Genomic DNA, 26,448 nt, shown 5'->3' on the forward strand with positions numbered 1-26,448 from the left:
ATTTGGGATTGCGGCTGATTAGGGGTGTGGTATAGGCTTGGCTGCCTGAGGCGATTCTCAATTAGAGTCAGGTGCTTTCGTTGTCTCTGATTGGGAACCGTATTTAGGCAGCCTGAGTTTCGCTTGGTATTTCGTGGGTGTTTGTTCCTGTCTCTGTGTAGTTCACCAGATAGGCTCAGTCACTTGGTTTTTTCTTTTCAATTGTTTTGGAAGAGAAGAGAACGAGCGCCATTCTCCTTGCGGAGATGGTGCTAAATACATCAACACGGTCGGTCCCTGGGATTGGGCTGGCCAACACGATTCGGTTTGCTTGGAAGGAAAAGGAGTTTGAGCCTTTAGGACGGGAATCCTTTGGAAGGATAATATTGATGGGGATTCTAAAGCTGACGGTGAAGGACGTGTTTTGTTTCCAAGGCAACTCGTTGGAGGAGCATACGACGTTGCACTATATACAGAGGAAAAACACGATGATATCCTGAGAAGGGCAAGAGCAGTGGGAGGTGAGAGGCCGATGTGCCACTACGAAATAACAAGCCTGGCGAAGAATAACTTTAGGGTTGTAACTGTGAACATTTACAACCCTTACGTTAAGGACGAAGAGGTGAGGGCTTTTCTGGGGAGATACATGGATAACGTCTCCTCAGCTAGGCACCTCAAAGACTCCCTTGGGTTTTGGAATGGGAGGAGAGGCTTCCAGGCCCTCCTCAGAGAGGACCCAAGGGGACATGGTGGCTACCTCCATCCTCCTGCTATGTTCTCCTAGGGGCTGACAGGGGGACGTTGTATTATGCACGTCAGCCCCCATTTTGCAGACGCTGTATGGCCTATGGTCACATATTCGCCTCATGCAGTGCAAGAAAATGCAGATTTTGTGCATCTGAGGATCACAAGGCGAGGATTGTGACAAGCCTAAGACGTGCCATGGGTGTGGCTCGTCAGCACACCTGTGGAGGGTGCCCGGCCCGTCAGAGGTCATATGCGTCTGCGGCTGGGGGGGAGCAGGAGCGGGGGGATGGGGGAAGAAGAGGAGGGGAAGGAAGCACGCCTCATGACCAGAGTTCAGGTCCAGAGGGGAAGGCCACAAGGAAGGAGGAGGAGCCAGAAGCGGCGGATGGAAGAGAGAAGGAAACGGAAGGCACGGGAGTAGGAGAACCAGAAAAAGCGGCGGAAGAAGGCAACCGAGTGGAGGAGCATGAGAGAGAAGAAAGCGAGGGAGGAGTGGTGGAGAAGGAGACGGTGGAAGAGAAAGTGGACTGGGGGAAAGTGCCATGGTGGAAGAGATGAGGGGTATGGTGGAGGAGCTGGCGGGGGGAGGGTGGTATCTCTTCACTGCCGCCATCACCAAAGAAGAGTATGAAGATGAAGAGGAGGGGGCGATTGGCCGACAGTGAGGGGAAGGGATGGCCAAGAGAGTGATGGGGGCGGGAGAAACCTCTGGGTTGCTGCTGGTTTCCCCAGGCCCTCAACTTCTGTTGGGTGGGGACACACATAACAAGACTCAGGACTGGGTACAAGAGGAGGTGGGGAGTTTTTTGTTTGGGGACTCAGCCTCCCCAATTTTTTCCAAACCAGCTGCAACACTGGGGAGGGGAGGATTGTGGTGGTAGACCCAGGGTGCAGGGCACTCCGGAGCCAAACACTATTCCTGCATCCTGGGAGGGTGTGATGGAGGAAGAGGGGGATGTCGGGATTACGGATGGTGTTCTCACCGGTAGATATGGAGCAGGGGAGCATCGGGTGAGTCTCCTGTTTTATGTTTTTTTCTGTCTGGGTTTAGAATTTGAGTGTATTACATGTATTTATTTTTCATGGAGTCTAATTTTACTTTTGTTAGTTTAAATGTAAGGGGTTTAAGGGATTTTGTTAAGAGGAGGGCGGTTTTTAGTTATTTGGAGGGTGTGGGGTTTGATTTTGTTTTTTACAGGAGGTTCACCTGAGGGATGGAGGGGATGTTATTAGGTTTAAGAGGGAGTGGGACAAGGGGAGTCGGTTTGGGGTGTTGGGGGTGCACTCATCGGGGTAGGGATTTTGTGTGGGCACAGGGAGGTAAAAGTGGAGGATTCTTTCGTGGTAATGCAGGGGAGGGTTATAGGGGTGGATGTCACGATAAGGGATTGTAAATTTAGATTAGTGGTGGTGTATGGGCCACAGGTGGTGGCAGACAGAAGGGAGATGGTGGACTGTCTGACGCCCCTGTGTGTCACAAATAGGAAATTAGTGATAGGGGGGGATTTTAATACAGATTTAGGAAGAGGGGGGGATAGCAGTGCGGGCGCCATTGCCAGGCTAATGGCTTGCCATGGTCTGGTAGATGGTGGTCTGCACACTACTCCGAAAATGGACGGTCCTACATGGCGTAACTCCAGGGGTTGAGCGGAGGCTCGACTATATTTTTGTACCCAGGTCTTTGGGTAAGTTGTCTGGGCGGCTGTTGCCTGTTTTCTTTTCGGATCACGACGGGGTGCTCCTGCAGGTGGGGTCGCCAGTCTGCCTCTTTGGTAGAGGGTACTGGAAGCTAGATCGGGATGTGCTGGAGGAGCAGGCTTTTGTTGACGGGTTTTATGGTTTCTTTTGGAGGCTTGAGGGCCTCCGGTCCATGTGCGGGGGTGTTAGAGTGGTGGGAATTAGTTAAGGTGAGGATTAGGGCTTTTATAATAGGGTATTGCAAGAGGAAAAAAAAGGGAGGAGAGGAGGGAGGTGGATCGTATCCAGAGGTTAATTGAACTCGAATACGAGGCAGGCAACCTCGGCGGGTCGTTTGACTGGGAGAGATCCGCAACCCTAAAGGCGCAGCTCAGGGAGTTGCAGGAGCGGAAGGCTCGAGCTTTCCTTGAGCGAGCGCATAGTGGCTTTCTAGAACATAATGAGACTTGTTCTGCTATGTTCTTTAAGTTGGTTAGGGCAAGACAGAGTAGGAAGGTAATGCATGGTGTTAGGGAAGAAAATGGTAGTATAGTTAGAGAACCAGAGGATATGGTCAGGGTGACAACTGATCATTTCAAGGTTTATTTAAGGAAAGGGAAATAGATGTAGAGCAGGGAAATGTGTTTTAGAACACTTGTCAGGCGGTTGCCGGAGGACATTAGAGAAGTGATGGAGGCCCAGATCTCACTAGAAGAGGTTGAGAGCGCTCTTAGGAGGATGGGAAAAGGGAAGGTGCCTGGGATAGATGGGCTGCCGGCTGAGTTTTATCTCAAGTTTTGGGGTATACTTGGACCAGTGGTCCTCGAAGTCTTGAAGGCCATCCTTGAGGACGGGGTCCCGGGGGATCAATGGCTGTTGGTGTGCTGTCACTTTTATATAAGAAGGGGAAGTAACAGACCTTGGCAACTGGCGGCCGTTGACCATGCTGTGTGTAGATTACAAGCTACTTGCAAAGGTTTTAGCAGACCGGTTGCGCACAGCCCTTCCCTACATCGTTCATGAGGATCAGACGTGCGGGGTAGAGGGCCGCTCTATTAGATGGAACCTACAGTTAATCAGGGACTCCATCGCTTGGGTTGAAGATAGAGGTCTGCCTTTAATGGTAGCAGCGCTAGATCAGGCGAAAGCCTTCGATCGCGTGAATAGATCCTTTTTATTCAGAGTGTTAGGTCGATTAGGATTTGGGGAGAAGTTTATAGGATGGATTCGTACATTATATGTCGGAGCGGGGTGCCGAGTTAGTGTAAATAGTCACTTGGGTGATGTTTTTGACCTCTCGTCTGGGGTCAGGCAGGGTGCCCACTCTCGGCTCTCCTCTTCGTTCTGTACATGGAGCCTCTGGGGGCTGCCATTAGGGCAGACACAGGGGTGGAAGGTTTGCTGATCCCTGGAAGTGGTGGGCTGCGTGTTAAGATGACGCAGTACGCCGGCGACACTTCCTTGCTGTTGTGCAAGGACTCGTGCCTGACAAGGTCCCTTGCCATCTTTGGGGATTTCACCCGAGCGTCGGGAGCAGTTCTGAACCATGCAAAGTCTTCTGTCAAGTTTTTCGGAAGATGGCGCGGTAGAACGGATGTGCCTGGGGGGTTATCTCTCTGTGAGGGGCCCTGAGGATTCTCGGGGTCCATTTTGAGACCTCCGGCTCAGCGACGCTAAACTGGAACATGCGTATCGCAGTGGTACAGAGGAAGCTAGCAATGTGGAAAGCTAGGTATTTGTCTTTTATGGGCAAAGTCCTGGTCCTAAAGGTGGATGTGTTGCCGTCTCTTTTGTATTTGGCATACATCTACCCATTGCCGGCTTGTCTGAGGAGGCCTCTAGTGAGGCTTGTGTTTCAGTTTATGTGGAGTGGCAGGTGCGAGTGGGTCGCCAGGGCACGCATGATCTGTCCCATCGGGGAGGGAGGTAGGGGGTACCACATTTCCCCCTCAAGCTGGACTCAATTTTTGTTTCCTTCTTGTTAACGGAGCTTGCTCAGCCAGTGATACACCCGTCCGGTTACCTCCTGCGGGTGTTTTCTCGTATCAGGCGAGAAGCATAATGGTGTGGTCTAACACGGGTCCTCGGGCGGAACAGCTGCCGTGGCACTTTGGTCATGCGGCCAAGTGGCTGCGTGCGCACCCTGAGGTTGAAGTTGCCCGAGTAGGTTTAGATCACAGGCACCTGTACGAGGAGGTCAGAAAGGCAGGGAGTCCGGCGCCTGTAGTGGGCATCTCGGAAGTGGTCTGGGAGGGAGTGCAGGCGCGGGGTCTGGATAACAGGCTCAAGGACCTGAATTGGTTGAGCCTTCATAAGTGTTTGCCGGTACGTTCCATCTTGTACCGGTATAATTTGGTGCAATCCCCCACCTGTCTAAGATCCTCTTGTGGCAGGGAGGAGACTGTGCGCCATGTCTTTTGGGACTGTGCCTTTGCCGGAGTAGTATGGGCTAGGGCACGGGTGTTGTTAGGTTTGGTAAAGGGGGATTTTGTATTGACGTGGGCCAGGTTAGAGAGGGTGTAGGGAGAGCGAGAGGGACGGATAGGGACAGGTTTCTGCTCTGGCTTCTCATGAGTCTCTTTAAACGGGGCTGTGGGAAGCAAGGCAGAACATGGTGAAGACAGGGAAAGATTGGGGGGTGGAAGGGATAGTGAGGAGGGTGGAAGGAGATTTGAGGGGGAGGATGAAGAGGGAGGAGAGGAAGTGGGGGCAGCATGCTGCTCGGGAGAGGTGGAAGGGGGGTTTAGGGCTGGGTGTCATTTAGATTTGTAAGAGGATAGATTAGGGACGGGGAGATAGGGAGAGGTATTTTGTAGGGTAACGGGGAGGGAAGATGCTCCCCTGAGGTTTTGTTTTGGTTTATGTTTTAGTTTAATTAGTTTATTTAAAATACCATTATTTGTGTATGTATGTAAATTATGAGTTGTAAAGAATGAATGGTATTGAAGATAATAAACTATTTTTATAAAAAAAAAAAAAAAAAATAGGCTGTATTTAGGTTTCACGTTCTGTTTGTTGTTTTGTATTATTTCATGTACCGCATTTCATTCATTAAAGTCATGAGTAACCAACACGCTGCATTTCGGTCCGACTCTCCTTCAACAAACGAAGAACGCAGTTACAGAAACACCCACCACTCACGGACTGAGCAGCGTGTAAACCTGGCAACGACGTAGACAGCTTCAGGAGCGAAAGGAGGACGTTATGGACGGTAGAAGCATGGAGTATACGACGTGGGAAGAAATCGACAGGTGGGCGGCCGACCCAGAGAGAGTGCAGGAGCCCGCCTGGGATTCGCTTCAGCAGTGCGAAGAGGGCTACAGGCTAATGGAGTCAAAGAGGAAAACACGGCGACGCAGAGCGAAAACCGAAAGTAACGGGGGAGAGCGCAGAGAGAGAGTGGCTGAGGTAGGAGTCAGACCTGAGCCTACTCTCCCTGTTAATTGTGAGGAGCAGCAATATAAGGACTTCTGGTCTTGGGAGAGGATATTAGACGGTAAAGGACCCTGGGCGCAGCCTGGAGAATATCGCCTTCCCAAGGAAGAAATAGAAGCGGCTAAAGCGGAGAGGCGCAGGTATGAGGAGGCAGCACGGCAACGCGGTTGGAAGCAGGAAAAGCAGCCCAAAAATATTATTGGGGGGAGGCTAGAAGGGAGTATGTTTATGCCAGGTAGGAGACCTGCGCAAACTCCCTGTGCTCACCGTTGGGCTAGAGAGACCGGGCAGGCACCGTGTTATGCTATGGAGCATGCGGGTGCAGAGCCAGGTGCAACACATACCAGCCCTTCCTATTGGCCGGGCTAGAGTGGGCATCGAGCCAGGTAAGCTTGGGCAGGCTCGGTGCTCAAGAGCTCCAGTGCACCTGCACGGTCCGGTCTATCCAGAGCCACCTCCACACACCAGTCCTCCGGTAGTAGCTCCCCGCACCAGGCTTCCTGTGCGTGTCCTCGATCCAATACCACCAGTTCCAGCACCAGGCCTTCAGTGCGCCTCGCCTGTTCTACACAGCCAGAGCCTTCCTTCCCTTCTGCGCTGCCGGAGCCTCCTGCCTGTTCGGAGCAGCCTGAGCTGCCAGTCTGCAGAGAGCTGTCAGTCTGCCAAGTGCTGTCAGTCTGCATGAAGCAGCCAGAGCTGTCAGTCTGCCCAGCGCCGCCAGTGCTCCCCGTCTGCCCAGCGTCGCCAGTGCTCCCCGTCTGCCCAGCGCCGCCAGTGCTCCCCGTCTGCCCAGCGTCGCCAGTCTGCCAGGATCCGCCAGAAGTGCCAGACAACCAGTCTCTTCCAGATCTGCCAGACAACCAGTCTCTTCCAGATCTGCCAGACAACCAGTCTCTTCCAGATCTGCCAGACAACCAGTCTCTTCCAGATCTGCCAGACAACCAGTCTCTCCCAGATCTGCCAGACAACCAGTCTCTCCCAGATCTGCCAGACAACCAGTCTCTTCCAGATCTGCCAGACAACCAGTCTCTTCCAGATCTGCCAGACAACCAGTCTCTCCCAGATCTGCCAGACAACCAGTCTCTCCCAGATCTACCAGACAACCAGTCTCTCCCAGATCTGCCAGACAACCAGTCTCTCTCAGATCTGCCAGACAACCAGTCTCTTCCAGATCTGCCAGACAACCAGAATCTTCCAGTTCCGCCAGCCAGCCAGGATTTACCGGAGCCTACTACCTGTCTCAGCTTCCCCTCGGTCCCGGGCTTCCCCTCGGTCCCGGGCATCCCCTCGGTCCCGGGCTTCCCCTCGGTCCCGAGATGCCCCTCTGTCCCGAGATGCCCCTCTGTCCCGAGATGCCCCTCTGTCCCGAGATGCCCCTCTGTCCCGAGATGCCCCTCTGTCCCGAGATGCCCCTCTGTCCCGAGATGCCCCTCAGTCACGAGCTGCTCCTCAGTTATGTGGGGATCTGGGTGAGGACTATTAGGCCATGGTCGGCAGAGAGGGTGGATTATCCCAGGACGCGAAGGGGAGGAACAAGGACATTAATGGAGTGGGGTCCACGTCCCGAGCCGGAGCCGCCACCATGGACAGACACCCACCCGGACCCTCCCTATGCTCTTGAGGTGCGTCCGGGAGTCCGCACCTTAGGGGGGGGGTTCTGTCACGCCTTGGTCATTGTATTTTGTGTTTTTGTCATATGTTAGGGTAGGCCAGGGTGTGACATGGGTTTATATGTTATGTTTCGTATTGCGGTTTGTATTATTTGGGATTGCGGCTGATTAGGGGTGTGGTATAGGCTTGGCTGCCTGAGGCGATTCTCAATTAGAGTCAGGTGCTTTCGTTGTCTCTGATTGGGAACCGTATTTAGGCAGCCTGAGTTTCGCTTGGTATTTTGTGGGTGTTTGTTCCTGTCTCTGTGTAGTTCACCAGATAGGCTGTATTTAGGTTTCACGTTCTGTTTGTTGTTTTGTATTTCTGAGTTATTTCATGTACCGCATTTCATTCATTAAAGTCATGAGTAACCAACACGCTGCATTTCGGTCCGACTCTCCTTCAACAAACGAAGAACGCCGTTACAGTTTGGGGAAATCCAACACAATACATCGCTGAGCACCACTCGTCATATTTTTAAAAATGGTGATGGCTGCATCATGTTATGGGTATGCTTGTCATCGGCAAGGACTAGGGAGTTTCTGGGGGGCTAAAAAGAAACAGAATAGAGCTAAGCACAGGCACAATCCTAGAGGAAATGCCTGGTTCACTCTGCTTTCCTACAGACAAATTCAACTTTTAGCAAGACAATAACCTAAAACACAAGGCTAAATATACACTGGAGTTGCTTACCAAAATGTCATTGAATGTTCCTGAGTGGCCTAGTTGCAGTTTGACTTAAATCGGCTTGAAAATCTATGGCAGACATGAAAATGGCTGTCTAGCAATGATCAACAACTTGACAGAGCATGAAGAATTTTAAAAAGAATAATGTTCCAAATATTGTACAATCCAGGGGCGTAAAGCTCTAAGAGACTTACCCAGAAATACTCACAGCTGTAATCGCTGCCAAAGGTGATTCTAACATGTATTAACTCAGGGGGTGAATACCTATGTAATCAAGATATATTAGTGTTTTTATTTACATTTTATGTTAGAATTCTTCTTCCACTTTGGCAGTACAGAGTATTTTGTGTAGATCAGTGACAGAGAATTACTATTAAATACATTTTCATCCCACCTTGTAACACACATTTTTTGGGAATAAATCAAGGGGGGCGAATACTTTCCGAAGACACTGGATATAGTACAGTATTTAATTTGCATATAGCCCGCCCATCCCACTCCCCAATATACCAATTTGTGCCACACATGAGTGAGAATCCTACATGCCAAGTATAGATTGTGTTTGTTACAGGTTATAGAAAAGAGCAGAAGCTCTGAACTATCCATTCAGACCCCAGTCCTACCTACCTTCCTACCTTCCTACCTACAGGTCATGGAAAATTAGCTCTTTTAGTATTTCTTCAGTAAGTTTCCTCAAGGAGAAAGCCTCCACTTCTATGTCAAAGATAATGTAACTAAAACACTATAGTGATGTCTGCCAAAAGACTATACAGTAAATCCAATAGTATACCCCAGTCCTCAGAAACACTACAGTAAATACTATAGTACATTCCGCATAAACACTACATTAATTACTACAATATTAAACTACAGTTCTTTTACTACAGTATTTATACAATAGTTAACTGTAGATACTACACTATACTACAGTAAATACTACAGTATCCACTAGTGTTTTTGCTGACTTCAGTAAAGTCTGCAAAAACAAAAAGTGAATACTAGAGTATGTATACCATTGTATGCTATACTATTTGTTCATTTGGGAATGGAGACGACTGCCATATATTACAGACACTGATAATGCTATCATTATATTTCATATCAATGGGCATGTGCAAAGTCCCCCATTCTTGAAAACAACAACATCCTTTTCCAGAGGCTTATCTAAGATATATTTAATATTCTAGACAATAAGGAAAGCACATGACAAGAGCCAAAAGCCATCTCCACTGATTGTGGAGTGGAATGAGGTAATAGCAGTGGCAAAACATAGTCATGTTGCCATTTCAGCAGCATCTGCGCATTTAGCTGTAAGCTTCCTATAATTAACATTTGCAGCTGAATTTGATTTTTAGCTTTGAAACATTTCAAAATGGGACTGCCCTGTGGAACAAATCAACAAACATCAGCATTACATAACCCAAAGAGCACGGACTCTCTGTCTTGTCCTCCAAGGCCTCCATTCACCAGAGACAAATGATGCACCAGAAATAGAGTTAATGGAAAGTCATTGATTTAAAAACCCAAACATGTGCACCATATGTACAGTCAGGCCCATAATTATTAACACCCTTGATAAAGATGTGCAAAAAATACTGTAAAATATAAAGTATACAATACTGAGCTATATTGTATGCTCAAAAAGGGGGATATTATATTATTTATACTAATACAATTGCTCAGAGAAAGGGATTTTGTTTAACAAGTAATACAAAAATATCTAATAAAAGATAAGGGGGAAAATGATTGCTACCCGTTTACAGTACTCTAGCGTTCTTCCCTTGCGAGGATAACGACACTGAGCCTTTTTCTAAAATGTGTTAGGAGATTGGAGAACACGTTGGGAGGGATCTTAGACCATTCTGCCATACAGAATCCTTAATATCCTGCGCTTATGAACTGCCCTCTTCAATTCTAACCACAGGTTTTCAATGGGGTTCATGTCCGGAGAATAATATGGCCATTGAAAAATGTTGATTTTGTGCTCAATTAACCATTGTGATTACAGCTTGGTGTTATTGTCTTGCTGGAAGATCCGCTTGCAGCCAAGTGTCTCAGGCTCCTTGCAGAGTCAACCAGGTTTTGGGCTAAAATGTCCTGGTATTTGGCAAAGTTAATGATGCCATTGACCTTAACAAGGGATCCAGCACTAGTAGAAAAAAAAAACATAACATCAAAGATCCACCACCATATTTTACCGCAGGTATGAGATACTTTCTGCGTATGCTTCTGTTTTCAACACCTAACCCACCACTGGTGTGTGTGGCCAAAGAGCTACATTTAAATTTCGTCTGACCATTGCACCGGTTCCAATCCAAGTGCCAATGGCATTTACTAAACTCCAGGCGGTGCTATGGTCAGATGACATGAAAAACAGAAGCACATGCAAAAAAAGTACCTCATACCTACAGTAAGAGAGCAGACAAAGGATATCAAGGATCTGGAAATATTCTGTACGGCAGAATGGTCTAAGATCCCTCCCAACGTGTTCTCCAATCTCCTAACACATTTTAGAAAAAGGCTCAGTGTCGTTATCCTCGCAAGGGAAGAACGCTAGAGTACTGTAAATGGGTAGCAATCATTTTCCCCCTTATCTTTTATTAGATTTTGTTGTATTACTTGTTAAACAAAATCCCTTTCTCTGAGCAATTGTATTAGTTTAAAATAATATAATATCCCAATTCTTTGAGCATACAATATAGCTCCGTATTTGTATAATTTATTTTATACAGTATTTTTTGCTCATCTTTATGGACCAGACTGTATACAGTATGTCAGGTATTAGCATGTCATGTCATTGTCAAGGCAGGCTATAACTACTTACAATTGAATTCTGGCTTCAGCAATTCAGCAAAAATAATTCAAGTTAGTTGTGTTTTCATCAGTGATTCTCTAGACTGTTTATTTCTCGGAAGGAAGGAAGGAACGTTAAAAGGCGGGAGGGTCCTGGTACTATTTAAACAGAGATCTATTTCCTCCCATGCCTCACTGTTCCCAAGGTCTCTTCCAGTCCTGTCTTACAGGCCAGGCTTTAACCACTTTAGGTACAGTAGAATTCCAATGAAAGTTAGCTTTACCTGAGTCCATATAACACAGTGCCATCAGGATGCAGTCGAATCATACGGTTCTTTACTGTCACGCCATGCAGAAAGGACTTCTTGTCGTTAAGGAAGTAGGTGTCTGGGAGCCACAGCTGGTCCGCCACGCGGTTATCCAGAGTCAGGTTGAGGGGCAGCTCAGCGTATGCCAAACGCTTGTCTCGCCAACTTTGCTGGAAATACATTGTGATGGTATAATCCTGTGAAAAAGGGGAGACAGCACTGTCAGATTGAGAAGAACTAGTTGTTATGCATGAACAAAAGCTCCAACTATACAAAGTACAAGTTACCTCTACTGTACTTGCCCTATCCAACTCCAAGCTCCAACTATGGAAAGTACAAGTTACCTCTACTGTACTTGACCTATCCAACTCCAAGCTCCAACTATGGGAAGTACAAGTTACCTCTACTGTACTTGACCTATCCAACTCCAAGCTCCAACTATGGGAAGTACAAGTTATCTCTACTGTACTTGACCTATCCAACTCCATACACATAGTACCATTACATGTATTATCATAATCATTATGTGCACAGAATATCAGAAAGCACTATCAGTGATTTTCTAGGATACAATGGAACCATAATGAAAGGAAAGACTTACAGGAAAGTGATTTAAAGGCCACATTAAGATTAATACGTCCTCTGATGACAGTACAGTCCTTCTGAATTTTGCATGATAAATGCTGCCAATTATTCTGGGAACCTCAGTGTCCCGAAATCTCAATATAATTGTCTTAAAATACAAGTGAACCATAATGTACGTCACATATTATAAGCGGACTGAGAGCTAATCTGAGTGGTTATTCAGCTGGACATGACCTACATTCTCTCAGTCTTACCCTATGAAAAGGCTAGTCCATATTTTCCATAAAAATATATATATTTGCAGCATCCTGAAAAAATATAATTAAATGAAATGTTTTTTTTTCATGAAATATTTGTTTTTACATGGCTTTTGTCTGATTGCAATTTTTTTGGGGTGGAATTTGTTATTCTTTTGCTATGACTATGTTGGCTTGCTGACAAAGTACACAAATGAACAGCTAAAATAGACAAGTTATGGTGTTAGACATAACACACATGTTGAGATTATCAAGAGTTTTCCAAGTTGACAAATGTTTTTGATCAGTCTTTGTTCACCAAAAGTTTGTTCAACCTTTTCAAAGTTTGTCCAGGGAAACCTTTCTTGATGCTGCCTTCTCAATTCAGGGAAACCTTTGCTTAATTGCCTTCTCAAATGTCCAGGGAAACTTGATGCTGCCTTCTCAAATGTCCAGGGAAACCTTTGCACTTGATGCTGCCTCAAATCTCCAGGAAACCTTTCAATGTCTCAGGGAAACCTTTGCACTTAATGCTGCCTTCTCAAATGTCCAGGGAAACCTTTGCACTTGATGCTGCCTTCTCAAATGTCCAGGGAAACCTTTGCACTTGATGTTGCCTTCTCAAATGTCCAGGGAAACCTTTGCACTTGATGCTGCCTTCTCAATGTCCAGGGAAACCTTTGCACTTGATGCTGCCTTCTCAAATGTCCAGGGAAACCTTTGCACTTGATGCTGCCTTCTCAAATGTCCAGGGAAACCTTTGCACTTGATGTTGCCTTCTCAAATGTCCAGGGAAACCTTTGCACTTGATGCTGCCTTCTCAAATGTCCAGGGAAACCAAAAGAACATACAGCATAAGCTAAAACTCACTGTGTCTTTCAAAACACAGGAGTACAACATGAATCTCTACAATAACTTCAAGATGAATAAATCAAAGGGCCTCACTTGCATGTGCTTAAAAATAAAGAAAACAGCTAGATACATTAGTGACTACCTCTAACAAATTACAGATGATATCTGCTGTCCAAACTGGATGAAAATCCTCTAGTGACCCCAAATAACAATGTTGTAGGGATAACAAACCCAAAACCCAACAGCAAAGCTCTTCTGACTTGTGAATGGATTGAACTCTGAGTGTGACTGTGCCACACTAAATACAATTATATATTTTTTTTTAAATACAATGGAGAGGAGAGCGACAGAATGATGTCATTGCTGAGACACCAGCCATATTGTCTTCTTTAAGGATGCACAAGACTGTGCCTGATTTCTCACTGCTCTCTAATGAACACAAGTTAACGCGTAATATAATCAAGCAAAACAGATGCACAACATGTCTATGGTTATCTAATGTTGGCAAGGGCAAATATGACTGATTGAAATGGTATTGCGTTGCAAACACTCAAAGACCCTTGAACCCTTTCTTGATATTACTGTAACTCGACTATAGTCTCTTGCACATTGTTAGATCATCTTTATGTGGTCAGATTATATTATTATATTATTTTGTGAACAATCAATAAATCAAGAAAGGGTCCAAGGTTAATTTAATTAGTTCAATTTGAGTGTTTGCAACTAAGTACCTGTAAGGTTCAGCTTTTCTTTTCTTAGTCAACCTTGTGTCCTGTTTCTTTGTGTTCTAGAACGTAGCCCTGTTTCTTTGTGTTCTAGAACATAGACCTGTTTCTTTGTGTTCTAGAACATAGCCCTTTCTTTTTTTGTTCATTGATTTCACCTGCGTTCGCTTCTCACCTGGTCTCATCAGCTCCCTATTTAGTTAAGTTCGTTCTGTTTATATGGTTGTAAGGTATTGTTTGTTTTTGACTGCCTACCTGTGTTTGACCATTGCCTGCCTGTGACCACGATTCCTGCCTTCTGCGAAGGCCTAATAAACATCTGCCACGCTCTGCGTGTGAATCTACACCTCTTTCTCCCTGAGTATTCATTACAGTACCCTTATAAATAAGAATTGACACATTGAGTCGATGTACTGTATAGACTTTGCTACTGTAAGAGAAGGGGTTTTTGTAACTCACCATGTTCACTTCTGAGATGGAGTCAATGCTAGCGATGTTGATGCTCATTCCTACGATGACTGGGGCACCTGGGGGAACACAGGAGGCCGTGCAGTCACACACAAACTCACACAGATTATTTACACTGAGCCAGAAATACACTTTTGGCCTCTGTTTTAAAAATAACGTAGGAAAACAAATTCTCTTCACATGGAGGGTTATCTCATTGAATTATCACGACATTACTGCATGAACCATGATAGAACTCTTTTTTTGGGGGGGATGCATTATACATGAAACTAGAACTGGACATTTCTGATGTGGGAGAGAGTATCACTGAATCAAACATTCTCTGAAAACTGTGGGAACAAGCCTCATGTGAGCAGGAGTAGGCCATTGATTGTAGCGAGATAGACAAGATGAGACACAGGAGGAAAGCATGAAGGAAACAGACCAGCATTACTGAAACCCATTTACCTTTCTCATACAGTATGTGCAAAGTGACCAAAAGGGCGGCAGGTTAAAGTGGCACAAAAAGGCTAAAATGCAGAAGAGGCAAATTAATTGTAACATCCAATTTTTGGGCGGAAAGAGTGTCTCTTTGGGTCACTGTGTTTAAACAGCCATATAAAATCGGACTGAATCTTTCTTTAATCTTCATAAAATTTGAATCTATATTACATTCAGGTACACCATGCTAATTTCACGCTCAATATTCTCGCCCCCTTCAAATCATGTAATCGTATTATCTCATCCTACTGCTTTCTCCTTACAAGAAACTGAAACATTAAAATGAAAGGGATGTCAAAGTGTGTTGATATTCAGCAATGTCAAAGAGAATAATTAAAGGAAAATGTTCCTTCAGTTTTAGTTACATTCAGATAGAACTGGCCTTCAGTATAAAGTGGCCTGGATTCTATAACGGACTGTAGATCTGTGTTGAGTCGGTTAAAATAACAACTTAAAACGGCATTATGTGCGTGCACCTGTGGGCCTAGTCATAGTAAATGGGAGGTCAAAAAACAAGGCTTACAATTATCCACATATGCTGTATACTCAACTACTGTGCATGACTCATTTACTCAATTTGGCCTTTGTCTTAGTAGTGAGGAGTTAGTCAGCCCTGTACAGAGCCTTGCCCCGGGGAGTGCTTTAACCTTCGTTAAAAATCAAGGATATTAGAACAAACAGGTTGAGAGACCTTTGCTCCCATAAGAAATAGCAGTTGTCATTGTGTATTCGTCAAAGCTAATGTTGAATCTTTGGTTTTAAGAAGTGCTGTGCTGTGCTGAACATGTGACGGCAGGGCGCAAGAAGAGTGTGCATCTTGTGTATAATCTTGTGTTCAATTAATAATTGATTTGAAAATGTGCGCATATTTAACATAAATTCACCTGTCCGTATACTGTTTTATGCACCATCTAAAAGGTTCATAGGTTGTGTCAAAGAGTGATGCTGAAATAGTGGCATGGTCAATGTGCCACAGGTGGCAGATAGCCTAGCAGTTAAGAGCTTTGGGCCAAAAGGTCGCTGGTTCAAATCCCAGAGCTGACTAGGTGAAAAGTCTGTCAATGTATGCTTAAGCAAGGCACTTAACCCTACTTTCTCTGGATAAGTGAGTCTGCTAAGTGACTAATTTGTACTTTAGGAGCTCTCTGTCTAGAAGATGAGGACATGTGCAGGCAACTGTTCTGGAAAACTGCAGAAACATACTGACAGTACTGCCACTAAAAATATATTCTGAATGTCACTTAACTTGTGACTATCTCTAGATAGGAGCATCTGCTTAATCAATGAACATACAGTTTATCTGTATACAGTAGGTGTAAGTAGGTGTTAGAAAAATAATGTAGCTAAATCTGTAACCTGACATTAAAATGGATAGGCCTACACATGTAAAAAATGTAAATAAAAAAAGCATTTGAAATGTTCTAGAAGTTGGACTATTTCATACTGTAGGTTTTTCACGTTCATGACAACTGCAGATAATTCAAGTTTGGAGCTCAAAGCAAGGACACCCCCCTCACCCCAAATGTTCCCTCCTTGATCTGTAAAAAAATCAAAAATCTCTGCACAAGGGAAATGTGTCACCCTCAAAATGAACGAATTAGCCATTTCCCAATTAGCAGACCACTGAATCACGATGATCAGGTGAAGGAGAAATGAAGTGTAAGCACAAAAATAATGACCAGATGCACACAGAAAAAAAACAGTAAAAAAAAGGGAGTAACATCCAACCCTTTGTTGCGGGACTTCTCCAAAGCTTCCCCTTTTTTTCTAGTAGTGACCAGGGAAGAACCATCTCAACCACTGGGTTCAATGCAAGTTATTACAACAGTATGATTTAGGTAAACTACTATTTCCTTGAGCTAAGAGTGATTTAAGTAAAAGAGGCCTACAGCTAGTGTGTGTAGCTATGTACATGTCATGTACCTTGCACTTACAAATAGGCAGATAAGCTGTTACAGTAACGACCTAAACAATCAATTTAAGCATTTTTTTTTTACTCCAACATCTGTTTCAGTGATCTTCGTTATCTTTAGAGCTTCCAAAGTAGCCAATATGGTCCAGTAAATTCATTCTTTGATAAAATAAAAAATCTGCACTAATGATTTTTTCCCCACAGACCAGTGCTTGGGAGAGTTGCTTGAACAGTTACCTGGGCCTTGTCTACTTCGTCAGGTGTGTTTTGCTCACAGAGTCACAGATTTGCTTCTGAGAAACAAGCTCCCTGCGGGCTTTTGAAATGGCTGGCTTGCCACCAACAGCAATGTTTTTTTTGTTGCATTAATATTTCAGAGGGGGTTTACACACAACAGGACAAGTGCTGCAATGTTGGGCATTGAACAAAATAATCTCTCAAACTACGCCAGGCAAAGGAGACCCATCCAGCAAAAGGTGTTCCATCTTCCCTCCAGAGAGACAACACCCAGACAAAGAAACAGAGAGGACTGTGGGAAAGATGTGCCTAAGAATATTGCTACTGTAACTGCATCTCAGAATGCCATTCAATTCATTGCCTTTCAATTTGTGCTCATTTTTCAAGGGAGTGAAATGAATCTTGAAAACAGTGATTTTCAGAGTCTGTTAAAAATCCCTTATTGTTGTTTATGTTTACTCTCTTTCCTTCCTTCAAATAATCTGCAGATGACTCCCAGTCCAGCCTACTCACGAACAATCTGACAATTACCATGTTTCTCAAAATACTGGCACTGAAATATTAACCAGCATAGCACTTGACTTGGAGTGCACATCTCTCCTCTTTTTTTGTAATCCTATTTTCTTTCCCCCTCTCCTCCAACTCCAGCTGCCATGACAAGGCAGTCCACATCTCTCTTCAATGCCCTGCAGCTTTGTCATATTCCCTGACCCATCTCTTTCTGAGAAAAAAAAAAAATCGGAAAATGTGGGGCCATTTTCCATTGCGCTTTGTGAAGGCAACCAGTAACAATTTCCCCCAGAGATGTCAAAGTACATTCGTTCGCTGGTTGTAAACAGAAAGCACCAGGATCTCTCTCTCTCTTACTGCATATGTTGTACCCTGCTTCAATGAAACAGAGGGATCCACTTTGCCACCGTGGCTTTCTCAAAAGAAAAGCACTTACCTGCAGATGCACTTTTGCGAGCTGTAAGGAAATATCGCTTCAGCAACAGCAGCCTGAGAGGCTCAGATATGTCTGCTTTTATCAATTCACGTGTTCTCATTGGAACACATTTCAGAAAATGTGGTATCTGAAAATAGAACAAGCAGGATATTAAATCAGATAATTATGTGTTAGTGTGTGGGTGTGCGCATCCATTTGTGCTTGCTTGTGTGTCTGTGTGTGCTAATGTGTGTGTGTGAGTGAGATGGGGATATAGCAATGTCCAGAGCCAAACCCAAACTACTATTAGCAATTATCCCATCAGAGTGTGTCAGCACTTTCCACTGCTTTCCCAATAAGCTACATCTAAGCCACTGACTGCTGTGACCTGATGCTGCTCGCCGACATCAAACTCTGACCTGATCTCCCAGAGTAGGGACTACTTCCAGCTGAGTCTCATAACTTGCCGTGTATTGTCGTGGCACATTAAAGGAATGTGGAGTATAGAAAAGAGCCTTTAAAAAAAGCCAGGCTTGAATCCAACTCCACGTCCAGCATCCAGGCACTTTATCTCCTGATCTTTGATTGTCTGCCAGTCTCCTCTCTCCCCTCTGAACTCAGCACATTCCCCCTGCCAAGGAGGGCACAGCCCTCTGAGGAACCAAACAAATTCTACCACTTGGCCATAGTCTTAATTTAAATCTTGAACAGAAGAAGAATGGATATCCCTATGGCAAGAAGCATAGTAAGTGCACAGCCTGTAACTCAGTTTAAATTAGTCACCCCTGAGGTTAGTATCGATGCGAAGGCAGACACAGACAACAACATTAAAATATTTACCAATCCTGTCAGCAACATTGAAAAAAAGCATATTTCTATAACACATCTGCAGTTCACTAACATACAATGATAAAACAGGAAGAAAATATTAGCACTAAATTCCTGTGTCTGCCACCGAACAGGAATCATCTATGGACAGCACCAGTGAATGAGAAAAACCTGTTTGTTTGTCAATGGAGCTGCTGCATTGTAGACCCCTCCAAGCCATAGCACACAGATTCTTCACACCTCTCTGCCTTTCTCTGTTTGACATTTTGCCTCTACTCTCTCTGCTTATGTTGTGCTCTTGGGCTTCTCTGAGCAGATCCACTGCTTCGTCAAAACTTCAGTTATTTTCCTCAATTTTTACACTCAGCAGCCTGATGGCCCCATCATCTGTGTCCATATTTAAATGCCAAAGGTGAAGCAGGTGGCATCATGGAGTGCCTGGGCTTTATTAACCCTTTACTCTCGTGGGAATTGACCTATATGGATAGGGCTAAATTGAAATGTTTCTTATGGAAGAAATGTGCAAAACATATGCATAACCACGGTAGCAATTGAAAGGAAAGAGTTTGGAGATAATGGGAAAAGTATTAGACTAAAGGTGAGGACACAACAGTTCACCTGACACAAGACTCAATCCAAACATTACACTGTTGATTTTATTTGCATTTTACATGTGGGATACATTTTGCCACGTGTCGATAACAAAATATCAAAAGACTCTGGATACATTCGGTAACTCGATGAGACTATTCCTGGGAAATATGGGGTAGGTGCCGCATAAGACAAATCAAATGGATTGTGGCCACACAGTTTCTAAGTAATTGCAATGCACTTTTATGACTAAAAGAAGAGTCTTCAACTATAAAGTGTTTTTTGAGCAACTGTGCTGTTGAGAAACTAGAGCAAGCACACTTATAGTTGTTTCATTTGGAGAAAAAAACCTGCATCCCCACCATCACATAATTACTGTTGTTGTTTACGCAATCCAAAAATGGTCCATTATAAATCGCAATCTGGGTCAGGTGGGCATGATTTGAAAGCTTGTTCTATTGCCAACATGACGAGCTAAGTCACTTTAATAACTCTACCTACTGTCACGCCCTGACCTTAGTTATCTTTGTTTTCTTTATTATTTTGGTTAGGTCAGGGTGTGATGAGGGTGGTATGTGTTTTTTTGTTTGTCTAGGGGTTTTTCCATATCTATGGGGTTTTGGTATTGTCTAGGTAAATGTAGGTCTATGGTGGCCTGAATTGGTTCCCAATCAGAGACAGCTGTTTATCGTTGTCTCTGTTTTTCCTTCTTTAAAACAAAACGACATTGTTGGTTAGAGGATCGTAAGTAAGCATTTCACTGTACGGTTGTGTTCGGCGCATGTGACTAACAAGATTTGATTTGAAGTTATAAAATATGATCTTACAGTGTTAGTCTTTCACAAGGCAATTCAGAGCAACAGATCATAGTTTTGGTGCCCATAGATATGAATGCATTCAGGTCCGTGTACAACGGAAAATTTGCTTCAGTCTCATTCTGTTCAGAACAACCTAGACTATGACGCCATGTCATCTTGTAACTAAACTGTACATCAACAATAGTGATCAATAATAGTTGAGACTGTATATGACATGAGTTTCATGATTTGGAAATGTGAAGTGCACATTTGGACTCACGGGGGGGATGGGGGCAACTTCTTGTCATGCGCGGTGCTCAAGTTCAGAACAGCTGCCAGTCAAAACCCATTCAGAGCTGTGAAGCGCAGAGCCAGAGCTCTGACATCATGTATAGGATGATACTGTACAGCCACAACGTTCCAATTTAGGATATTATCAGTGCCCAGATCTAACATTTTCAACCTGCATATGGGTAGGAGTGTAAAGGGTTAAACAGAGGGCTCCGTCCCTGGAATACCTCAGGTGGATGGGGCCGTTTAGACTGGCTCCCTCTTCAGGGCCAACAATCCCTTCTCAGTATGTTTTTATCCCTGATGTGGCAGTGTTTTCTGTCATACAGGTAAAGACGATAATAATGATCTCAAATTGCATAACAGTAGGAGGATGGGGACGGAGAAGGAATCACTTTCAATAGGTAACAGTATATCTGCATGCTAGAAAAAAGTGATGGTTTTGCAGTAGCTCAGGTAAGATTTATGATCCTAATTATCTAAGTAGGGCTGGGGCCAGTGGTGAAGCTGGAATGCATGTTGGTGATAAGAAATGAAAACGTCAGGACCTAAACGCGTCAGTACAAAGCCCACACCTCCCACTACGCCCTGAATACGCTCACAACGTTAATTTGCTTTGACTCCATTTGTAGGTCGATATGTGCATTTGCGGGGCACAACAAAAAAGAAACCAAGCCAAGCGTCAATCAGTACTGCTCCCTAAATTCCCTTTCTCCTCTGTGTCTCACTCACTCAATTGCATTCTGACCGCTCCCTCTACAACGAGTGCACACACAAGCTCCCATTAGGCCTACAGAAATAAATGGCTATATAAACATATCTGTCTGATGGGACACACAAGCTCCCATTAGGCCTACAGAAATAAATGGCTATATAAACATATCTGTCTGATGGGACACACAAGCTCCCATTAGGCCTACAGAAATAAATGCTTATATAAACATATCTGTCTGATGGGATACACAAGCTCCCATTAGGCCTACAGAAATAAATGGCTATATAAACATATCTGTCTGATGGGACACACAAGCTCCCATTAGGCCTACAGAAATAAATGCTTATATAAACATATCTGACTGATAGGATAGACAACTACATTCCTTGCCAAATGACGACAGTTCATGACAAATGCAAAATGGACTTGTTGATTGAAGTAATTATTATTGAAGGAATGATTGGATCCTGTCTATTTTCCGCTAAGGCTACTTTGCGAACTGCTAGTGCCATTTAGAATTGGTTAGCCCAGGGCTAGGCTATAACCCTCCTAAACATAGACACTAGCAGTTCGCAAAGTTCACTGAATATATGAAAAAGCATTAGTTTGATAAAGACAAAGAGCTTATTTTCATCAGAATCATGAGGCCTAGTCACCAAACAGATGTGGTGGCCATAACTCATCATCGTGAAGTGTCCAATGTGGAATTGTCCATTTAGACAATTCCAAGGAATAGGCAGAATAAACTAAATGAAACGTCTGTATATGGAAAATAACATTGAAAAAATGGTCTTTCAACTCAACAAATTGAGCCACGTTTCAAATGATCACTCTTTGGGAATAACTGTTCCAGACTCGTGAGGTGCGCATCACTCGCCACTAGCAACGTTGAAATATTCTGTAATATTTTATTCTGTTATATTACATCACGTTTTTTAATTTAAAAAAATAGGAGTTTCTTGACTGCGATAGGGGCTCAGGAAATAATAGCGTCTTGTCTGCAAAATGAACAATACAAGGCTATGCCATTGCACAGACATAGGCTTTAAGCAAGATCCACTGCCTGTTTGAAGACTGTGTTCCATAATATCACCAGTTGTTATTACAGTTTCAATGAATCAATCTTAAATTACACTCATTTTTTATTGAGTGAATATACTGTATATGGGGCAATTTAGCAATTAGGATTTGTTATCTGTAATGGTTCTGATAAATGAGACACTGTTGGCATATAGATAAATGTGCAGAATAATGTCTGGCCTTGTGTGCAATGATTGTGACAAAACCATAAATATAAATTCAGTGTGAAGAAACAGTGTAGAATTGAAAGAAATTGTTAAAAATAATAAATAAATATATGTATATATATATATATATATATATATATATATTTTTTTTTTGGCACCCCCACTTTCAGAGAGCCCATGGGTACATACACATACAGTACACATACAGTACACATACAGTACACACCATGAAGTGCCTTCTACTGGAGTAGTGCCTTCTACCATCTGGTTTGCTGTTGATCACCAGAAAAGGACTGTGTTGTATAATGCCTTTACAAGGAATACAACTTTACATTGGGGATCACTTTGAAAGGTGTCATCTCACTGCTATTTGGCAGGTGGTGTCTGCAGTAGTAGTCTTTCTAGATGACCAGGATGTTGATGTTGTTGCACTTTGGCTTTGTGCCCATTTCATGTTACTCTGGTGTAATTGCATTACTTGTGAGGTTTGTGTCGATCATGTTATTCCATGAATGCAGTCAATTGAACACTGAAAACACATTTGCTGGATAACGCCATTGCACAAAAAATACCACTCTGCCTCTGATATAAAAACGAATAATTGACTCATTGCTTAGCAACAGAGGGTTCCATGGCAACTGCGAAGCATTCTCACTATAACATTACAAGGGAAGCACGGTGCTTTACATACATTGTGTTGAATTTGCACTCACTTTTGTGTTCAATGGCCACTGCTGTCATAAAAGCTCCTTCTTGAGACAATAAACCAATAAACCTGCATGCTGTGTTGCCATGCAATGCTTTTTATGCATCAAATGTATGACTTTATAGTTGTGTGCCAACATGCGTACCAGTGGAGGCTGCTGAGGGGAGGAATGGCTCATAATAATGGCTGGAATGGAGCCAATGGACATGGAATGGACACATGGAAACCACGTGTTTGATGAGTTTGATGCCATTCCATTCACTCCATTCCAGCCATTACTATTAGCCGTCCTCCCCTCAGCAGCCTCCACTGATGCATACTCTTCCCGAGACATAGGCCAAGGGATTGAATATCCATCATACCTGATATTTGTCATCATCAATAGATTTCATTTCCAACATGTGTAGCTGGAAGCTATGAGTCATAATTAAGGGTTGGCTCGTTACGCTTTAATAGTCATCAGAAACAGCCACACTATCAAGAGCCCTGTGGAGACGAACAACGGGATCGTATATAATTAGTCCACATCATCTTTTTTCATTGTGGTTATTATCAGGGTATATTGGTTAATATTATTAGTAGTAGCAGTAGTGACAGTCGATGCAGTAGTGAAAGCAGAGGTATATTGGTATTGACACTTGTGCTACATAAGTGGAGTTCTCAATGTATTCCTATTTACACGCTGGAATACATGTCTTCAAATGACTCTCGCTCATACAATGTTCATTGCTTTCCTCTACCACTTATGGTAACAGAACCTCCATCACCAACACACCTGTCGTTGAGAAGCCCCTGATCTGCAAGCTACAGGTGTAGGATCTTAATTAGATTACCCTGTTGTTTCGGGAAATGTTCTGCATGGCAGGAAATGCAAATTTGTAGTGCTTTCGAGGTTTCCAAAAGCTTACAGATTTCAGACTTGATTTGCCTAAAAACCAAAAATGTATCAACCTCTACAAAAATGTACATCAATAATAATCCACACAATAATTAACATTTCCGGTTGCTGCAGGATTATTTTCCTGCTGTGTGAAACAGGCCAAATTAAGATCCTGCATCTGTACTTTAATCTGGGTCTGGGAAAGCAGACCAATGACTGCATTAGTAAACCAAAATACTACATTGTCTCATCAGAGCCACAGAGATCAGACATACAATTAACATAACTAATGCTAATGAAATAGCCTTCTGAGTTGACATGATTGTGGATGGATGAAGGGAGATCATTCCACTAGTTATATAGTGACATCAGACATAGAGGGCACAGTGAAGACAGAGTACATGAGAGAGAGAGAGAGAGAGAGAGAGAGAGAGAGAGAGAGAGAGAGAGAGAGAGAGAGAGAGAGAGAGAGAGAGAGAAAGAAAGAGAGACAGAGCATGCAGAAGGACACCGGCCCCATACAACAAAACTATCCAATGACTCCAGAAAGCTGAGTTTCAGTAATGAGATGGGCTTTTAAACATGCTTCCTGGCATTGGGGCTGGTGGCATCAATCTCTGGGTGCCGTAAATGACATTTCTTTCCTTGTTTATCTATCTAAACAATTGGATAGCTGCATCCCACCCTTGGCCAGTCCCTCCCGGCCCGCTCAAGTACACATCTCCCATCAATCACTGGGGGCATGAGGAGGGGAGTCGAAAAGGGGAAAAATGCCCTGCGTGCAAGATGCCTTGACAGTGTGTGACTTTTGGTTTCTGTACTTCGCAGTCCGCTGGGATGCATTTGGGTGTAATTTCCATCAGCGCTTTTTTTCTCTCTCCAGTTCAAAGTTGCTGAATTTGAAGATGAAGCAACTCTCATCGCCTGCATGCCATCCCTCACACCCTGCCCCCATCCCTGCCCCCCATCCCTGCCCCCCACACCCTGGCCCCCATCACTGCCCCCACACCCTGCCCCCCATCCCTGCCCCCACACCCTGGCCCCATCCCTGCCCCCCACACCCTGCCCCCATCCCTGCCCCCCACACCCATAATGGACACACTGCAAAGCATAGGAATCACTCACTGTACACACAACATTAAAACCTATTCAGTCTGTCTACAAACAGGCTCTCAAAGTGCTTGATAGGAAGCCCAATAGCCATCATCATTGTCACATCCTTAGAAAGCATGAGCTCTTGAGTTGGGAAAATCTTGTGCAATACAACGTACGCATGTCTTGTATTCAAGATCCTTAATGGCCTGGCTCCCTCTCCACTCAATATTTTTGTTAAACAGAAAACCCAGACATATGGCAGCAGATCCACAAGGTCTGCCATGAGAGGTGACTGTATAGTTCCCCTAAGGAAAAGCACCTTTAGTAAATCTGCATTCTCTGTGAGAGCTTCCCATGTCTGGAATACACTGCCATCAGACACACATAACTGCACCACATATCACACTTTCACAAAATGCTTGAAGACATGGCTAAAGGTCAATCAGATTTGTGAACATGGTCCCTAACTGTGTGTTGCCGCTTTCCATGTTGTCTATTGTCTGTAGCTTGTGAGGTGTGGAAACACTGTTGCTTTTATGAATTTTGTCTTGCTGCTTTTTGTTCTATGTTGCTCTGTCTGTATGCTACGTCTTGCTTGTCCTATGTTGCTCTGTCTGTATGCTATGTCTTGCTTGTCCTATGTTGCTATGTCTTGCTTGTTCTATGTTGCTATTGTCTATATTGTAATTTTAATAACCTGCCCAGGGACTGCGGTTGAAAATTAGCCGGCTGGCTAAAACCGGCACTTTTACTGAAACGTTGATTAATGTGCACTGTCCCTGTAAAAATAAAACAAACTCAAACTCAAACACTATATGTAAAGAGTAAATGTTCTGTGTGAGCCATTCTGCTTTCATAAACAGACTTGAGGGGGAGTGTTTTATTGGATACTGTTACAGATAATATAGCAAAGAAGATGAACAGCAGCTATTATGATAGCTAGGCCTCGCCTTCTCAGATGGAAGACGCGATTGAATCTCATCAACAACTTTTGCATTAGGTCAGTGAGATGTACATAAATACTGTACTGTACTGAGCATCAATGTCACTGCAATGACTGTGCTGTTTCATTACTACATTTACTGCTCTGCCATTACAAATGAGATCAGGCTGCAGCTGGGACTCATTTGGGCTCAATGGGGAATGAGATCAGGCTGCAGCTGGGACTCATTTGGGCTCAATGGGGAATGAGATCAGTAAAAAGAGGGTTGCGTGTGGAGGAGGGGGACTGACTGGTGGTCGTCTCTGATGCTATGGCCGAGGGGTGAACTGGTACTGAGAGTGTTAGAGTGTTGGAGTGTGTGCCTGGGTCACCCATAGTGGGAGCCCAGGTGCTTATAGTTACGGCTGAATGATGTGTCTCAGACTCCTACTCCACATGGCTGGAGGCCCTTACTGCGCTCCACACTGTACAGGATCCTGGAATTGGTCCTTGGACTGGAACCAATAACACTAATGTCCAGAAGCTTTACAGTAAACTGAGACCAACCCCCAATTCAGGAGCTTTATAGTAGACTGAGACCAACCCCCAATTCAGGAGCTTTACAGTAGACTGAGACCAACCCCCAATTTAGGAGCTTTACAGTAGACTGAGACCAACCC

General features: G+C 44.1%; 1 protein-coding gene across 1 annotated transcript in view; it reads right to left on the reverse strand.

Annotated features, from left to right (window-relative positions):
• Positions 1 to 26,448, reverse strand: part of LOC115101300 (gamma-aminobutyric acid receptor subunit beta-4-like) — a 50,574-nt gene that overhangs the window by 15,364 nt on the left and 8,762 nt on the right. Inside the window, exons 3-4 of the mRNA XM_029620673.2 lie at positions 14,134 to 14,201; positions 11,253 to 11,473 (exon numbers count right to left, since the gene is read on the reverse strand). Coding sequence (XP_029476533.1) covers positions 11,253 to 11,473; positions 14,134 to 14,201 — 289 coding nt within the window. The remainder of the gene's footprint in view (positions 1 to 11,252; positions 11,474 to 14,133; positions 14,202 to 26,448) is intronic.

This window comes from Oncorhynchus nerka, linkage group LG19 (genome assembly GCF_034236695.1).
Source record: "Oncorhynchus nerka isolate Pitt River linkage group LG19, Oner_Uvic_2.0, whole genome shotgun sequence".
In the NCBI taxonomy this organism is placed as follows: Eukaryota; Metazoa; Chordata; class Actinopteri; order Salmoniformes; family Salmonidae; genus Oncorhynchus; species Oncorhynchus nerka.